The 16,207-nt window shown below is 49.1% G+C and overlaps 1 protein-coding gene across 2 annotated transcripts; it reads left to right on the top strand.

Annotated features, from left to right (window-relative positions):
* Positions 1 to 251: 251 nt before the first annotated feature.
* On the top strand, positions 252 to 14,887 carry ASB1 (ankyrin repeat and SOCS box containing 1). 2 transcript variants are annotated; one of them, XM_071811354.1, is made up of 5 exons: positions 252 to 793; positions 3,484 to 3,630; positions 6,584 to 6,886; positions 11,357 to 11,742; positions 13,579 to 14,887. In XM_071811354.1, the coding sequence occupies exons 1-5, from the start codon at positions 597 to 599 to the stop codon at positions 13,710 to 13,712; spliced, it is 1,167 nt and encodes a 388-aa protein (XP_071667455.1). In that variant the 5' UTR covers positions 252 to 596; the 3' UTR covers positions 13,713 to 14,887. The 2 variants fall into 2 exon arrangements, with proteins under 2 accessions (XP_071667455.1, XP_065697264.1); XM_065841192.2 differs by lacking the exon at positions 252 to 793 and adding an exon at positions 3,050 to 3,345 and having other exon boundaries at positions 3,489 to 3,630.
* Positions 14,888 to 16,207: the final 1,320 nt, after the last annotated feature.

Below are 16,207 nucleotides of genomic sequence, written 5' to 3' on the forward strand. Positions count from 1 at the left end.
GAACATCAGCTAGGAAGTCATCTAGACCAACCTCTTGGTAGATCAGGCTGGAACAACAGCCAGAGATGCCCACAGCCTATGCCCTTGGCTTCCAAGAGATATGTCTGGTAGGAACAGCTGGGTAGGCTGGACCTAAAATTACTTCTGCAGATTTGGCAAAATGCTAACCTGCTTGAAAATTTACATTTTTCCATTGCACTAAAGAGTGATACAGACTTACGTTACCTTGTATTTCTACACTGGATTTCTCTTGTACATCTACAAATTCCCAGTGCTGGTCGTTTCTGAGGCCGAGACAGTAATCACAGTCACTCCTTTTCTACCACCCCTGTAAGAACTTGTTATGTCAGCTTGGGATGAGTTGGATTTCATATGCATTTAGGGAGAAAAAACAAACAAACAAAAAAAAGAGAGAAAAAAGCCTGGTTCTGGAGATAAACTGCCAGAAAGTATAATGGGATATGGTGTGTAAAAACTTTCTGCCTTTTATTGCAGCATGTCTCTAAGTACATAAACATATACAAATACATGGATGAGAGAGAAGACTGGTTTAACAGAGGCATTTTCTGCCAGAAGAACTGAATGAACCTCAAGTCATGAGCAATCTAGGCACTGGTGTTCCAGCTTCGTCTGCGCTGTTTACCAGCCACTTAGTTCCTTTCTGGCACTTGACTTTGTCCACAGGGACAACCATATTGCAAGTAAACACTGCTGAGTCCTCTGCTCCTCCTTCTTGCCTGTCTGCACTTTACACCTGGGAGAAGAGAAAAGCATCAGCTCCAGATGACACAAAGAGAGTAAACAAATCTACTTCAAAGAAAAATTGTGCTGAGCAGGAGCTGTCTGTTCCTAAAAGCTTTGAAAACTGGCATTGTGTTCTTGCTGGGAAGGCACTAAAGCACAAAGATTTCTGTCCCTTGCAGTAACTATCCCCTTGTGCACACAGGCATTATGGCTTTTGGTCACAGGCCACATGGGCCCATGGACTAATGTGCCTTTTTGCTCTGTATGAAACCTCATGCTGGCCAGCAGTCCAATGCAATGCTTTGCAGCTCAGGGAGCTCATTAAATCTAGTCCCGTTAAATCTGTGAGGGCAATGCAACAGCTATAAAGGTGCTATGGTCTGTCTTGTTCTATCATCAGGCCCAGCAACAAGAAACGGAGATGTATATGACTGCTCCCCCCGCATAAAGCGTCTGTAGCTGGATGCAGTTGTAGATTGGGGTTAGAAACAAAGTAATGTTCTGCTTGAACAGGAGCCCATTGAAGTGTGTTGGATCTGCTCCATTGTCCCAGGGAACGTGGGATGCTTGCAAACTCAGCATAAGCATCTCCTGAAGAGTGGGAGATAGGTAAGCAAGCCCACCTCAGAAAGCCCTGCCTGAGCCCATCCCAACCCTAGAAAGCCTTTGACGAAGGTCAGGGAGCACAGACCAAGCCAAGAGCTTGGAGCTCCACCTCACCCCATTGTCTGGCTTCCAGATCTGGTCCCTTTGACTCAAGGAGGGCTAAACAGACATCGAGTCAGGTTTCAAGAGCAGCAGCCAATTCATTCCAGGGGATGTTTCTTAGCCCTGGGTCTGCCTTGTCTAATGGCATGAGAACTGCAGGCAGGAGGAGCTGGCAGTGCTGGCCAGCACTGGTGGCTGCTGAAAATCCCATCGATTCCTTTCCCCTTTTGATCTTTCACCAGGCAAGGGAAACAGGTTTGATTTGCAGATCGTGCCTGTCTCCCCCACATTGCTTGAGCCCAAATAATAACACAGGAAATTGTGTTTGCAGCCAGATTCTGGTGTCTGTGGACTGATATCCTGCCAGGGGGCAGCAGGAAAGCTAGATGGATTACCACCATTTCCCTCTGGCACTGGGGGACTCAAAAACCTGTGCTCAGAAGCCAAGAGCATCTGAAACGCTCAGAGCGCGGCTCTTCTCCAAGGTGTCAATGCGATGAGCTGCTATGGCCGTTCTCCTGTGAGCATTGCCCTGGGAGGAGGTTGGGTTGAGCGTGAACCACTTTCCTTGCAGACCTTTTGCGTGTGTGCGTGCACGTTTCCATGCACCTTCTCCTCCCTTTGCACTCCCAGAGTTTCTGCGTGGGTGCCTAACGTGTCCTCTGCTCCTTTGAGGGTGCAGCTTTGGGCACTGCATTTGAAGCTCCCTGGTGGCGTTTAAGCAAAACAGCTGCTTTTTGCTCAGACCCTGCAGGCCTGGCTGTTTCTCAGTGGTGTTTTCTTAAGCGATTGTCTTTCTGCTGCGGCTCTGTCCGCCCTCACACAGGCTCTTTTCTCCCTCAGGCTTGCAGCAACCTGATGAAAGACCCCAGGAACTGTGCTGCGGGGAAAAAAAACCAAAAGAAACAAACAAACAAACCCACAAACAAAAAACCAGAACAAAACAAATATAAAAACACACACACACAAAAAAAAAAAAAAAAACCAAACAAACAAAAAACCCCAAACAAACAAACCAGAAGAATATGATAACATAAAACCTTCTGTGCAGCTTTTAGCCATATTTAGCCTAAGGAAAGAAATGCTGTCCGCTCCACCAGCTTTCCAACACTCGGCAGCCCTCCTGCAGAGGTGCAGGTGGCAGCCAATTTCAAAATCGTTGTCACCATTCTTGATAAAAGGTATTTATGTGTTTCTGAACGAATGTATTAAAAAACATGAGACACTCCCACTGGAACTGGTCAGCAATAGGGGTAACCCAAGGATTGCTGTCTGCTTTAAGACTTGCTTTTGAGTAGTCAGATCCAGATTACCTAGTTCTGGGGGCAGCACGGTAAGACGATTTCCCTGGATATGAAGTTCCTTGAGCTGAGTGAGCTCGTCAGTTTCTCACCGTGGGGCTGCACCGGGCAGCGCTGTAAATTACCAGCCCCATGTCTGCCCGTTGCTGGAGGAAGGAGCCCGCAGGCCGCTCTACCAGCGAGCGGCCCGGCTCCCAGTGCTGAGCGGAAGAAACACCTCGAGATTCCCCGCGGGCGGGGGGTGAAGCCCCCGCTCTGCCTCCCCGGCCGGGCTCCGGGCGGAAGGCTCAGGCCGGGCCGCCCACCCGCGGAGGTGCCGCCGCGGGGCGGGTCTGAAAAACGAAATGCTCCGGCGGCGCCGCGAATCGCTCCGCTGCCGCCGGGGGAAAAACCACCTTAACGCGGAGGCAGGAAGCGGCCGGGCCGGCAGGCACCAATCAGGCCGGCCCGGGGAGGGAGGGACGGAGGGCGGTGGCAGCGCCGGCGGCCGGGGGAGCGGAGGCTGAGCCGGCCCGGCGGTGCGAGGGGCCGATGGCAGAGGGCGGACCCCCCGGCGGCGGGGACGCGCCCGCCGCCTCCAGCGGGCAGGCAGGTAACGTGGGGGGGAGAGCGGCCAGTGCCGCCGCCGGCACGGGGGCACCTTTCGGGCTCGCCTTGTGCCGGGAGGGGACGGGACAGCCCCCGCCACCCCCGGGCAGGGCTCAGCCCGGCTCCCCCGCTCTCTCTCCAGCGCAGGTCGTAACCTGAAGGAGTGGCTGCGGGAGCAGTTTTGCGACCACCCCCTCGAGCACTGCGAGGACACCCGGCTGCACGACGCGGCCTACGTGGGGGACCTGCCCACCCTCAAGAGCTTGCTGCAGGAGGAGAGCTTCCAAAGGTGAGGGGGGCTCTGACACCCCACCCTGCCCGCACCCTCACCTCGGCCATCCTCACGGGGGATGAGGGTGTGAGGTCTCGCTTAGAAGATTTTGACTGGGGACTCCCTGGGGCTGCTGAGCCCACACCTATCTAACCTAGTGGTTAGGAGGTCACGAGAGGCTCTCCTCCCCCTCTGCCGTGGTGGGACCACATCTGGAATATTATGTCCAATTCTGGGCCCCTCAGTTCCAGAAGGACAGGGAACTGCTGGAGAGAGTCCAGCGCAGGGCAATGGAGATGATGAAGGGAGTGGAGCATCTCCCATGTGAGGAAAGGCTGAGGGAGCTGGAGCTCTTGAGCTTGGAGGAGACTGAGGAGTGACCTCATAAATGTTTATAAATATGTAGAGGACGAGTGTCATAAGGATGAAGCCAGGCTCTTTTTGGTGACAGCCAATCATAAGACAAGAGGTAATGGGTACAAACTGGAACACAAGAGATTCCACTTAAAGATGAGAAGAAACTTCTCAGTGAGGATGGCGGACACTTGAACAGGCTGTCCAGGGAGGTTGTGGAGTCTCCTTCTCTGCAGACGTTCAAACCCGCCTGGACACCTTCCTGTGTAACCTCATCTGGGTGCTCCTGCTCCAGCAGGGGGATTGGACTGGATGAACTTTCGAGGTCCCTTCCTGTTTCTAACATTCTGTGATTCTGTGCGATCTTCCTTAACCTGCTCCTTTTGGAGTTTTCCGGGTTGGGAGGATGCTCAGCTCGCCCCTGAAATCACCCCCCCGCGGGCTCCCAGGAGACAGATGTCAAGCCAGTTAGCAAGCGTGCGGCGGGCACGCACAGGCTCTGTCCAGATCAGTGTGGAAATGTAATACCATGAAAATAGGAGCCTACTTGTAATGGGAAAAACATATAAAAGGGATTACAATTGAACATAAACCTGAAACACCCCATGTTATAAAATCTCCCAGTGTAAGTCTGTGACCACAGGGATAGTTAATTAATTTTCCTGCACCATGGAGAAAACTGCTTGGAGTGCAGAATGTCTCCCAGCCTCAAAAAAAAGTGGCCTTTCAGCAAAAATGAGAATGAACCAGCCCCTCTTTCTGCCACCTGGGCAGCTGGGGCTCTTCTGTGCCTCAGTCGCCCTTATTTTTGTCCCATGCTGTGTGGGAACCCTGTAGCAGTAGGGCCAGGCATCCTTTCTTGCAGGAAACCTAAAGTTTGGCAGGAGGAGGAAGGCTGGACCTGCAGCACCATCACACAGGTGGCAGAGTGAACAGAGAAGTGACTTCTTTGAATTTGGGGGTAGGGATAGGGATCCCCAAACTGCCAAGGTTAGAGGGAGCATTTTGTCATAAGGCTTGACAGCTCAGGGCTTGGTACAGGGTCTATACTCTTCCTAAAATGCGGTTGCAGAAAAAAATTGTGACATCGCTGTCCTAGCAAACTCTGTAAATGCCCTGTATAAAAACTGCTTTGTCCTGTACCAGTTATGTGGGCCTGGTTGGAGCGAGCTAGGAGAGCAAATCCACTGCTGCTCTGACTAAAGAGCACTTTAGCCAGCCTACGTTGGCCTTAAAGAAATCCCTTCTTTTCTGCATGTTCCTGCTAGAATGGTACCTGCAGTGACTCACAGAGAAATTTGGAGTGAGGTCTGTATATTTATGAAATTTATAGGGCTAACCTGAGATCTGGGTGAGCATAACGACTAATACAGGTTATTTCAGAGGGAATCTAAGCAACCACCAGTCAGAGACATCTCTTCTGTAAATTGATAAAGGCTCTTATGCCAATACAGCCGTCCAACAAGGATGCTAATGGCCTACTGATGCTGTTCAGTGCAGGATGGCAGCACCTCCCAAGCTTGCTCTGTGCTGGCAGGGCTGAGTTTCCCTGGATTTGTGTTTATGTCGTCCCATGGTGCCTGGCTAAGTGTGGATTTTGCCAGCAGTGTGATACAGATGTACGCCTTCGTTTCCATACATTGCTCCCCTCCTCCCATGTCCTTTTGCTGTTTCCTTGCTGCTTTGACAACCTTCTGCCACTCTTGGAGCAGCTTGAATTAAACAATGGTGATCCCCAGCTTGACCACTTCTGATTTGGGACATCTGCCTTTAAAAAAGGGAGTAGGGAGTATTTTTTTAAAATTATTTTTATTGGTAATTTTGACCGAGTTTTGAGGCAAGGTTTGTCCTTCACTGTGCATATGTGCAGCTCCTGACACAGCAGAGCTGCCATAAAACCCATCTGCCTGACACTCCTCTGACACAGGCTGTAGTTTCTGTAGACAATTGAATTAAACAGTATTCCCTGAAAATAAAACAGTTACAGAACAAATATGAGGCCTTGGTACTTATTTTAAAAATGTTCTTTAAGCTTCAATGGTTGTTTGCTGCTACCCTTATCTCCAGTCATGCTGAATAAAGCTATAGCTAAATGGAAAGTTAAATGTATTCATGAGGTGCTAATGTCTACATCTTATTATTTGCAGTCTGTCAGAGAAAGCAAAAGCAACTACAAATAGCGCTATGCCAGAAACTGATTTATTGACAAACAGTGTTGCTTCAGCATGCGATGAACTGGGTCATTCCAAAGTGGTTACACTTGTTGACAACAAGAGACTTTGTATTTGAATATGGCATGTCTTTTGGTCCACGTGAAAACAAGTTTGAATGTTAAATATTTTCTGACACTTTGGAGTTACTGTTGCTCTTCCCATTTTCTTTAGGTCAACATATTAGGTCAACACATAGTTTCTAGCTACCTACATGCAGCGCCTAGTCAGGTTATAGCCAGGAGCTTTTCAGGACTGCTATAAAGCGCCAAAAAGGGGGAGAAAAAAGCTTCAAGGGAGCTGTTAGTGCTCTCCCAGCATCCTCTTCCGTGGCTGGGGTAGGTGGGGTGGTGCGAGGATGCAGGAGGCACTGTCTGACCCAACGCTTTCCCCCCACACGATGCCAGCCGGATCAACGAGAAGTCGGTGTGGTGCTGCGGCTGGCTGCCCTGCACGCCGCTGCGCATCGCGGCCACCGCCGGCCACGGGCCCTGCGTTGACTTCCTCCTCCGCAAAGGGGCCGAGATCGACTTGGTGGACGTGAAAGGGCAGACCGCCCTCTACGTAGCTGTGGTCAACGGGCACCTTGAGTGCGCCAAGATCCTCCTGGAAGCTGGCGCTGACCCCAACGGCAGCCGGCACCACCGCAGCACCCCTGTGTACCATGCGGCACGCGTTGGCCGGGCAGACATCCTCCGGGAGCTGATCAGGTGAGAGCTGGGTTCCTGGTGGGGAGAGAAGTTGCTCCACTGCTCTCTCTTATTCCTTTGGGATCTTCTACCCCATGGGGATCGGAGCATCTGTTCCCTCCTTGCATGCCTTGTGTGTCCATGGGCCAGGCGATGCTGGTGAAGAGATGGGCAGGAGAAAGGGTGGAGAGATGCCCAAAGGGACATCTTTGTCTTTCCCATCTCCTGGCCCTGGTGGCAGGCCTGTGCCCTGTTGTGTGAGTTCCATGCCTGTTCTCCTAAGAAAAAGCCCAAGCGAGGTGTCTCCATTTCTGAGTCCACCATCCACTATTCAATCAGAGCCACATTTTGCAAAGTATCTTCCCTCCCCTCTGCCTTTACTACCAGCTCCATGCCCCTGATTGAATCTGCAAGTGAGGTGGATCTCCCAGTGAACTAAAAATTGTTTGGAAACACCTCTTTCCTTTGCATAGCTCAGCTGCTCTGACCATTTTTAACCCTTGAGAGGAGTGGTACTTGTTGCCGGCACTGGCCATTGTTGGCTGTCTGGTGTTTGCCCATCACTGGGACACCTTCTGTGCATCTGGTTCTGTTTCTCCTTGCCAGATACCCGATGCACAGCTCAGTTGAAGGGCTTCTCTGGGACAGGGAGTGATGACCACCAATATGAGGTGATGAATACTCACCTTAGCTGGGCGGTGGGTGGCTGGAGACCTCCTGCCCCCCAGAAAATTTCCTCTGCAGCACCAGCAGTGAGTGGGCTCAAGGTCTAGCAATAGACTCTGCAGAATTGAACTTCTTCCTCTGTGGCATGCTGTGATACTTCCTTTCTTCTGAACTGGGAGCTTTTTGTGTAGAGGAACATGCTGAACAACTATATGGGCCATTGACGCCACATAATAAGGGATCATAAGGGCAAAATACAGGTTGTAGAAATAAATACTAAAAGAGAAGAAGGTATGTTGGGATTCACACAGAAACACTCTCCAAGGAATCCCTTCAGTATAACAACCAAGAGGATTTGAATAGAAAAATTTTGAAATACTTGGGGTTTTTCTCCTTTCCTTTTTGCTTGTGAGGAAGTTAATTTTCATGCAAGTGCAGCTCTAAGGAAGCCAACAAGTAGAAGGGAGGGGAGGCAGTCCCCTCTCCATGCTGCTTTTTCTGCAGACTGAGAGAAGGATGTTCCCTTCACCATGTGCTTGTTGGTACAAGGTTCAGCTCACACGCTGCATTCCTGAGAATCTCCCCTGACATATCCACTAAGGCAGGGTAAAATGTAGCAAATGGTATTTCAGCAGCACATGGAGAGCTGAGGCATTGATTTATGTGTCTACTCCTTGGGATACCTTGCCAGCAATATTAAAAGCAAGATTTTGGAAAACTTTCAGGATTAAAAATTAACTGGAGTTTGTCCAGTATATTTTTATTAGACAATGTCTCTCCCAAGGCTGCTAAGCTAATACCAAATTGTCAGATTGCCCAAAATTTCAAATATCTTGGAGTACAGATTTCACAGATCTGTTCAGAGTTGCTTACTTTACAATGCAGTCTTATGTTACGAAGCTCACTCAGAGATTTTAAAAATGTTGATCTAAAGGATTTGGCAGGGGGAATAAAATGAGGAAGACACTCTTACTGAGATATGAGGAAATACTTCAGCATATTCAGCTCGAGAGAGGCTCAGTGTCCTGAAAAGAAAGCCCAGCCCAGCTCAGGCTTACCACAGGTGTCTAAACATCCCTTTTTTTTTTTTTTTTTTTTAATCATAAAGTAGCACAATCAGGATTCCTGAATCCTACCAGAATTGCTGAACCAGCTAACCAAGCAATAGGTGAAACTGTATCCATTAATAGGAAATATATACATAGCTACGGAATGGTGATCCATTTTTATGAGGCGGCTGGTGGAAATAGTTATGGTTATATTGCCTGAGTATAGATTGCTTTCCTAACAGCTTGTGATGTAATCATGCTGTGATGGAATCGGACCATTGCATTGTACTCGCAGTGTAACTGAGCATATTAAAGATGAGAGGACCCTTTTACCACACTAAAATGGTGAAAAGGAGATCTGACAAATCATCTGATGCCTCAGGCGCATGCCTAACTGTGAAAAAAGCAGAATTTTGTATCTTGCTTTGAGCTAGGGGTTTCCACCGAAGCTTTTGATGACAATAATGGAAAAAAAAGGGACTGAAATGAAGGGGTATACCTGCTGTCCAGTGAGGACCGTGGCCATAGGAGGCAGTGGCCCTACAACATCCCTACAGAAGTCTCACGGCAGCACAGATTACTTGATCCAAATGCTTGTGTAGTTTGATATTAAGAGATTTGTTTATCTACGGCGAACATGTGCCTGTGGAAAACAGACACCTTTACTTATTTAGGCTTCTGTGCTCTAACATAAGTGATGCAGATTGAGCGAAGTGCTGGGGAAGTCCCCAAGAGATGGACATGTCCCCTTTAGTGTGCAGTGATCCCCGGGCCAGCTGCCTGGCCTGGGAAGCGAAGCTTGGTCCTGTGGCTGGTGCAAGGACCAGCTCACACTTGGCAACGTTGTTACTGCCTCACTCCATCTTTTCTCTGCATTTCTCCACCCCACCACTCTCCTGAGGTCTCAGTCAAGATGTTCATGCTTGGGAGAGCATGTGCATTAGGGTAAAAATACCCTGCATGCCATTTGCAGCTCTTAAATAAGCTTCCTTGGCCCTTGTTCTGCACATGCTTAATTTAAATGAGACTATTCCTGTCCTCAGAACTGATATATTTGTTTAAGTATTTGGTGGATAGGGACCAGCCCCTCCTGGGTTCAGCAAGAGCTGTGCTTGCCTTGAGGCAGGATTTATCCTCAGGTGGTTTCCTTATTTGTTTTATTAACTGCAGAAAGGAATATAATGCTATCTAGGAAGACAGAGAAAACTAGTCCTCTGAATGCTCAGTTTGCAGTTTTGGGAGGGGTACCGGTGGGGAAAGGAACCTTTTATTCCTCTGTGGGGAGAAAGGACAGGGCTTCGTTTGTTCTGCAATGCTGCAGTTAAAACTAGCTACTCCTTAGGGGGTTGTGTTGTCTTCCTCCTTCTTCCCCCCGCAAGCTGCACGCAAAGTAGATGGAGTTAGAGTGTCCCCATTGCTTGGGTGTTAACCAGCCTGGGGGAAATAAGTGCTTATTTCTGCTGTCCCTTCTTTCCTCAGCATTGCCGTTTTTCAAAAGCATTGCCGTTTTTCAAATTCCATACTTTTTACAGAGAGCAACACTTGGCCTTTTTGCTCCCATTTATTTGGCCCCGTTCTTCACTTCTTAAAAGAAAAAGAAAACACCAAAAAAAAAAAAAGAGCCAAAGCCAATAAACCCTGTCTTCTGCTTATTCACAACTTAGTGCCATCTGTACTTCCCAAATGAAATATACTGTGGGAGCTGCTCCTGTTTGATGCTGATGTCCATCGAGCAGGGCTTTAGCTGGCTCATGTCCCTTCTCTGTGCCACAGCGAGCCCAAGCCCTTGCTCTGGCCACAGGGCTTATGGAACAGCTGGGACACTGTGGCACCATGCAGCGAAGATGTGAGGTAGGGGCTTCTCCGTGGGGTAAGGTGAGGCAGGAGCCAGTTGCAAAAGGCTCGAAAGGTTTGCTGCTGCAGCTCGTGGAAACCTCCTGTTTGTCACTCTCGGAGTGCTGGCCAGTGAGCTGTAATCTCGTGTGTGGTATCCAGTATAATATATAACCTGTGAGCAGAGCTGTGCAGGAGGGAGGGTGGAAGGTCTGATGCAATTACTTTGGGTTTTTCCAGTTTCCTGCATGCTCAGAGTTGGCGGCTACATCCCTTCCGCTGAGCTGAATTAGTGGGGAAGAGGTCGCTTTTTGACTCCTGATGGGATTTCTGATGGGATTTCACCACCCCAGCTCCTTCAGGAGCAGGATTTTGTCGTATATGTTTCACTGCTGAGTGCAGATTTCTGTTTCCATTTCCCTGCTGTTTGTGACAGTCAGATCGATTGCCGCTGTTGCTTTCTGGCCTGTTTTATCCTGATGGGGAAGTTATTTCACAGCATCTCCTCAACTGAGCCATTTGGAAACAACCCTGCTCCCTAGCCAGCTCTTTAGCATCCAGCATTACGTGGTGCTGGCTCAGGGCTGAGCCGTCCCTTGTGCCAAGGCAATGCTTGGCACATCCCTCAGGAGGGTAAAGAAAAGATGTTCCTCAGCTGCTGTCTCGCAAGCCTGGGCTATTGTGGGCAGAGAAACAACTTTGCTACTTGAAGATCAGTTCACACTGGTTATGGCATCCCCTCTCAGAAGCCCTGCCAGGCCCCTCTCAGGGTAGGTACAGGCAGCTTTTGAGAGGTGGGCCCCAGATGTACCAAAGACAGTCAGAGTGCTCATCCTCCACGTGTCCTTCAGCCTCAGCCCTTGCCATTTTGTCACCCTGGGGTTCAGTTGTGATGCTTTTGCCTTTGTTTCCAAACCTCAGCTCTTCTTTCTCCCCCGCCCAGGTACGGCGCAGACGTGGATGTGAATCACCACGTCGCTTCCCGGGTCCCCAGCCTCTCCGTGCGGCCCCTCACCACGCTGGTGGTCTGCCCGCTGTACATCAGCGCCGCCTACCACAACCTCCAGTGCTTCCAACTGCTGCTTCAGGCAGGAGCCAACCCGGATTTTAACTGCTGTGGGCCCATCAACATCCAAGGCTTCTCCCGGGGCTCCCCGGTGTGCGTGATGGACGCTGTCCTGCGGCATGGCTGTGAAGCAGCGTTTGTCCACCTCTTGATTGACTTTGGAGCCAATCTGAACCTGGTGAAAGTGGAGGCCTTGGGAGTTGAATCCACAGGAAGGGTCAAAGTCAACCCTGAGGCTCTGGAGGTGTTCAAAGAAGCAAGGAGTAAGTGGCTTTGAAGAGTTTATTTGGTTAGTTAGAAGATGCCAAGATGGTAGAGTGTGTGTTACCATCCTCTTTTGGGTCTGTTTGTTCAAGTGCTTTTAGCAAAAAGATAATGTAGGCAGTTTATAGCTAACTTAAAAGTGTGAAACAATTCTAACACACAGAACAGATAACTGGGATTTAACAAGCTGTTAAGCTGAGCGTTAATGACTTCACCACCCCTGATACACCTCCCCAGGAGGCGTTACTGGCCAGGCAGGCATCAGGCAGGAGAGGACTGAGGGGCTGGCTTCTGCGGCTCCCTGGCACGGATACTCAGGGCTGCCGAGCTGCCGCCTCCAGCTCTGTCAACACCCATCACTCAACTCAACGGCTTCCCCATAAGCCTCCAGCTACACTCCCTGTTTCTCTCCAGTTGCGTTTTGTGTGTTTGTGTGGTGCTTTCCCTCTTGAGTCCTTCAGCCACCAACGATGTCTATCAGCAGCCTGACCTCAGTAACTTTACATTTTTTTAATCTTTCTCCCAGCTCTTTTCCCTTGCCCAGCGGTGTCCTCAGCAGCCTGAGGCAAGGTTAGGCAGTGTGGTGCTGTCAGGGCTGGATTTTGGGTCTGCAAACCACAAGCAGGTGATGACATATCCAGTGAGACCCAGTTCTCCCAAGCCGTGCAGATGTGCCCTTGCTGTTCTTGAGTGACCCTGTGTTCTGGGGGGGCTGCCCAGGGAGGGACCCGAGAGGCAGTTGTATCTGGACAGGCTACTTGGGAAGTAAAGCCACAAGTAGTGGTAGCAAATGGTGGGGGGAGCTTAGATGGTGGTGGAAAAAGGTGAGGAAAAAGCTGGCTTTTTAAAATTTAACATACTCTGGGAAGCGAATGAGTTACAAAAGAAGTAAACCAGAACCTCAACATGCCTAAATTTACCTGCTGTTTCTTTCTTTTTTTTATAATAAAAGCAACATCAATACAGTGCACACCCTTGTTGCAGCAAGGACAGCACCTCGTAAAACCGCCAAGCTCAGCTGGCGAGGGCCAGGGCTTTGCACAAGGGTTGGAAGTGGGGTTTCCCCTCTTGAACTCCAGAGAAATCTGAAAGGGATTCAGGGTGTGGGATGAAACCCCCAGCCCCCACCCCAGAATTATTCAGCTTTGCACATGTCTAGTTTTTAAACCTACCCACACTTTAGATGAGAAGAGGCACACATAAGCCGAACCAGGTGGTTTCCATTAAGCCCGGGTTTAGGAGGCAAATGGGACTCCTCAGGTGGAACGTGCAGAATAATAGAGTGGTACCTTGGAGGTCCAGTTGCTGAATCAACGTGGGCACCACCATCCTCTTGTCCCTGTCCTGGAAGACCTCTCCATAAACTGAGAAGAAGCCCTCAAAAGAAAGCTGGGCTAAGACCTGAGCTGGCTGTCAATGCTTTTGATTCCCAGGAGGTGGTTTAGAGCAAAAATAAAGTCCACATAGTTTTACAATGATCAGATTAGTGTAAAGCCTCTCCTGGTGTAGGTTCAGCCATCATCTCTTGAACCTTGCTATGCAGGGACTGACTCTGTGGTCACAACCCCATGCAGTCCCCAGCTTGCCCATCCAAACTGCCCATGTGCTGGCTGCCGTTGCTCCAAATCTTTGGCCAAAAGGTTTGGGCTCCTCACAGGGAGGATTTGTGCATGCTCAGCTCTCCTGCACTGCCTTCGTGTTGCTGCGCAGGGCATGGCCTCAATGTTTGGAAGGGGTAAATGTCTCCTCAGCCATCAACCAGAGCTCAGCACTGTTGTCCCTCTCTCTTCCTCTCTCTGTCTATCAATAGTTTTTCTCTGTTTTCTTCATTGCAGGCCGCACCCGGAGCCTCTTGTCTCTCTGCCGTATAGCTGTACGAAGAATACTTGGCAAATCTCGTCTGGATCTGATCCATATCCTTCCAATCCCAGACCCCATTAAACAATTTTTACTTCATGAACACAGTTAAAAGGGCAACTGGCTGCTTTCTGGGACAGTTTGGTTTGGTAAATGAGTGCGCTGACAAAGCCAGATGCCAATCCTAACCCTTCGCCTACAGTGAAATATTGTATTGCTCATGGAGTGCACATAATTCCCTGCCCCTGTGGTTTTTCCTCTCCAAATTTAGGGTGCAGTGATTTTGTGTGTCTGTTCTTAAGCTACTGGTTTTCTAACTGGTGATCTCTTTTTTGCAGCTGGTTGTGCGATAAGGCCAATAAGCGTGTGTGGCTGTTACATGAGCAAATACAATATATCCTATAGCTGTTAGCGTATGTCCATTTGTTATGACTCTACCTCTGTTATTGCTCTGTGGTTCACACACCTTGGGTCTCAGCAGCACTTCTGCGTGGGGAAAGTGTCCGTACTTAAGCCTTTCCTCTTCCTATAGCATACAAGGGAGTCTCTCCTTGCCTTAGTAAGGGTTTTACAACAGCACTGTTCTCTTTCCGCCGTCAGTACCTGGCCTTTCTTTTCTCTGCGGCTTTGTGATTGCTGCTATAAAAGTGGGTGTTATTTTCTGCTGTCCTCTTCTGGTGTGAAGTGCATCAAGTTTCCTGTCCAGCGCTGTGCGTTACTTGGAAAATTGTATCCGTGTCTCTACGTGCTGCAAGGTAGCTGCTGACTTGGCTTTCTTCGTGTAGAGGCCCCATCGCACAGAGGGGAGAGTAACAGAATGTGTAATTCTGGCCTGTCTGAGTTGTTTCTGCAGAGCACCAGATCTGCTGGGGAAGCTTGGCTCTCTGTCCAGCACTGATGGACAAGGCAGGGCTGGCCGGTCCTCCCCCCGACTGCCTGGAACCGGGTCAAGTCTCGTAACCACTGTCGTAACATGGTTGAAAAAATGCGGAGAGAAACGGAAAAAGGGTGGTTTCACCTCTGGAGGCTGATTAGCTACACAGCCCATTGTGGAGATGTCACCTGTGGTTCAACTGCTACTGCAGTGGTGGTGGGACAAGGACTGTGATACTCCTCACATGAAGCCAGCACAAGAACCTGAAAGATTTCTGGGGTACCTTTTGGAAAAGCAATTGCCAAAATAATCTTCTGTTCACTGTAAAATGGGTTTGATAATTTGGAAGTGACCAGGAGTGACAGAGGAGGGATTGCTAAATTAAACTATTGCATTGCTGTGCTGGATGGTGATTGATGCAATGCGTGTGAATCTGTCTGTGGTTATGAAGAAAAAGACACCAAAATGATCTCTAGACTGCCTGCTTGCAATATTGCAGTGACTATGATGTTATTGAAGGTCCAGTAAAGCAGCTGACAGCGCACAGCACATAGAAATAGAAGTTCCTACCCACTTTTTACTCCATAACCCACTTAAGAGGTCTTTTTGTTTGCCTGCTGCTTCTACCAATATTGTGAGAATGGAAGAAGAAAGGACTTTTTGTCTTTTCTTGAAGAGTTAGGAGGTTACGTGCTTCTAAATGCAGTGTTGCATCCAGCAGACTGGAGTCCTTTGATTTCCAGTGCCCCTACGTTGCTGTTTGCCCTTGTGTCCCAATCTCACAGAAAAGTGTGATTCTGCAGTGAGTCAACAGCTTTTCGTGGGCATCTCAAGGTCAGCCGGCTCCTTAAAGGTGGACACACAGTCGTTGTATAGGAAACACTGTCAAAATAGCAGCTTCAGAAGGACAGAGATGATGGTCTCTTGGGATCTTGGATAAAAAATCAGGTGATAATTGGTACCTGCTTTTACTTGATTGATCCAAGTTCTTTCTAGTCCCTGTGTTATGAGTTGATTTTTTTGGACAATTTTTCTTTGCCAGTTGTTCTTCCCCTGTCCATGCCATTGGAAAGGGTATTATTTCAGATGTGATCCTAAAGGTGCTGGGGATTTATTTATTGTATGGTATTTGTGCCTAGGAAGCTGCTGTTGAGAGCTGAGTTAGACACGGGATGGCAAGGACATTAAGATCCTTTCCTGGGAATGAGATCGAGCTCTGGACACTCTTCTCCTTGTCCCTCAGCAGTAATGGAGAAGTGGGCTTGTTTAAGCTACCTCATGTTTTGGATGCCTTTGGCTGGCAGCTGTGGTTATCCCGCCTCTTGAGGAGCAGGTCCTCACGGCTGCCCCATAGATTTGCCCCATGGACTTGCCCCATAGGTTTTGACAGTAGTTACAAAATACTCTTTTTCCAGAGGTATCAATGAAGGCAAAACCACAGGTCAGTTTCTGGTCCTCCCGCTATGGGATGTGTTTAGGATGGAGTTCAGTAAGCAACAGTGGGCTTTCTTGTGTGTTTTATTATCTGCTGAAGTACACGTGCCTTTCCTGACATTGCTGTGCTCCCTGATTTTAAGCTAAAGTGGCAAAATTTGCCCTGCTGAGCATGACACTGTTGAGAACAGGCTAAAGCGTGGTGGTTACGCACAGTGCTCAGATACCAAAGCAGAGGATACTTCCAAAACCCTCATCAGGTGAGATACAGTGACAAGGGTATGTAGCTGTAGGCATGT

The sequence above is a fragment of the Patagioenas fasciata genome, chromosome 7, assembly GCF_037038585.1.
Source record: "Patagioenas fasciata isolate bPatFas1 chromosome 7, bPatFas1.hap1, whole genome shotgun sequence".
Classification (NCBI taxonomy): Eukaryota; Metazoa; Chordata; class Aves; order Columbiformes; family Columbidae; genus Patagioenas; species Patagioenas fasciata.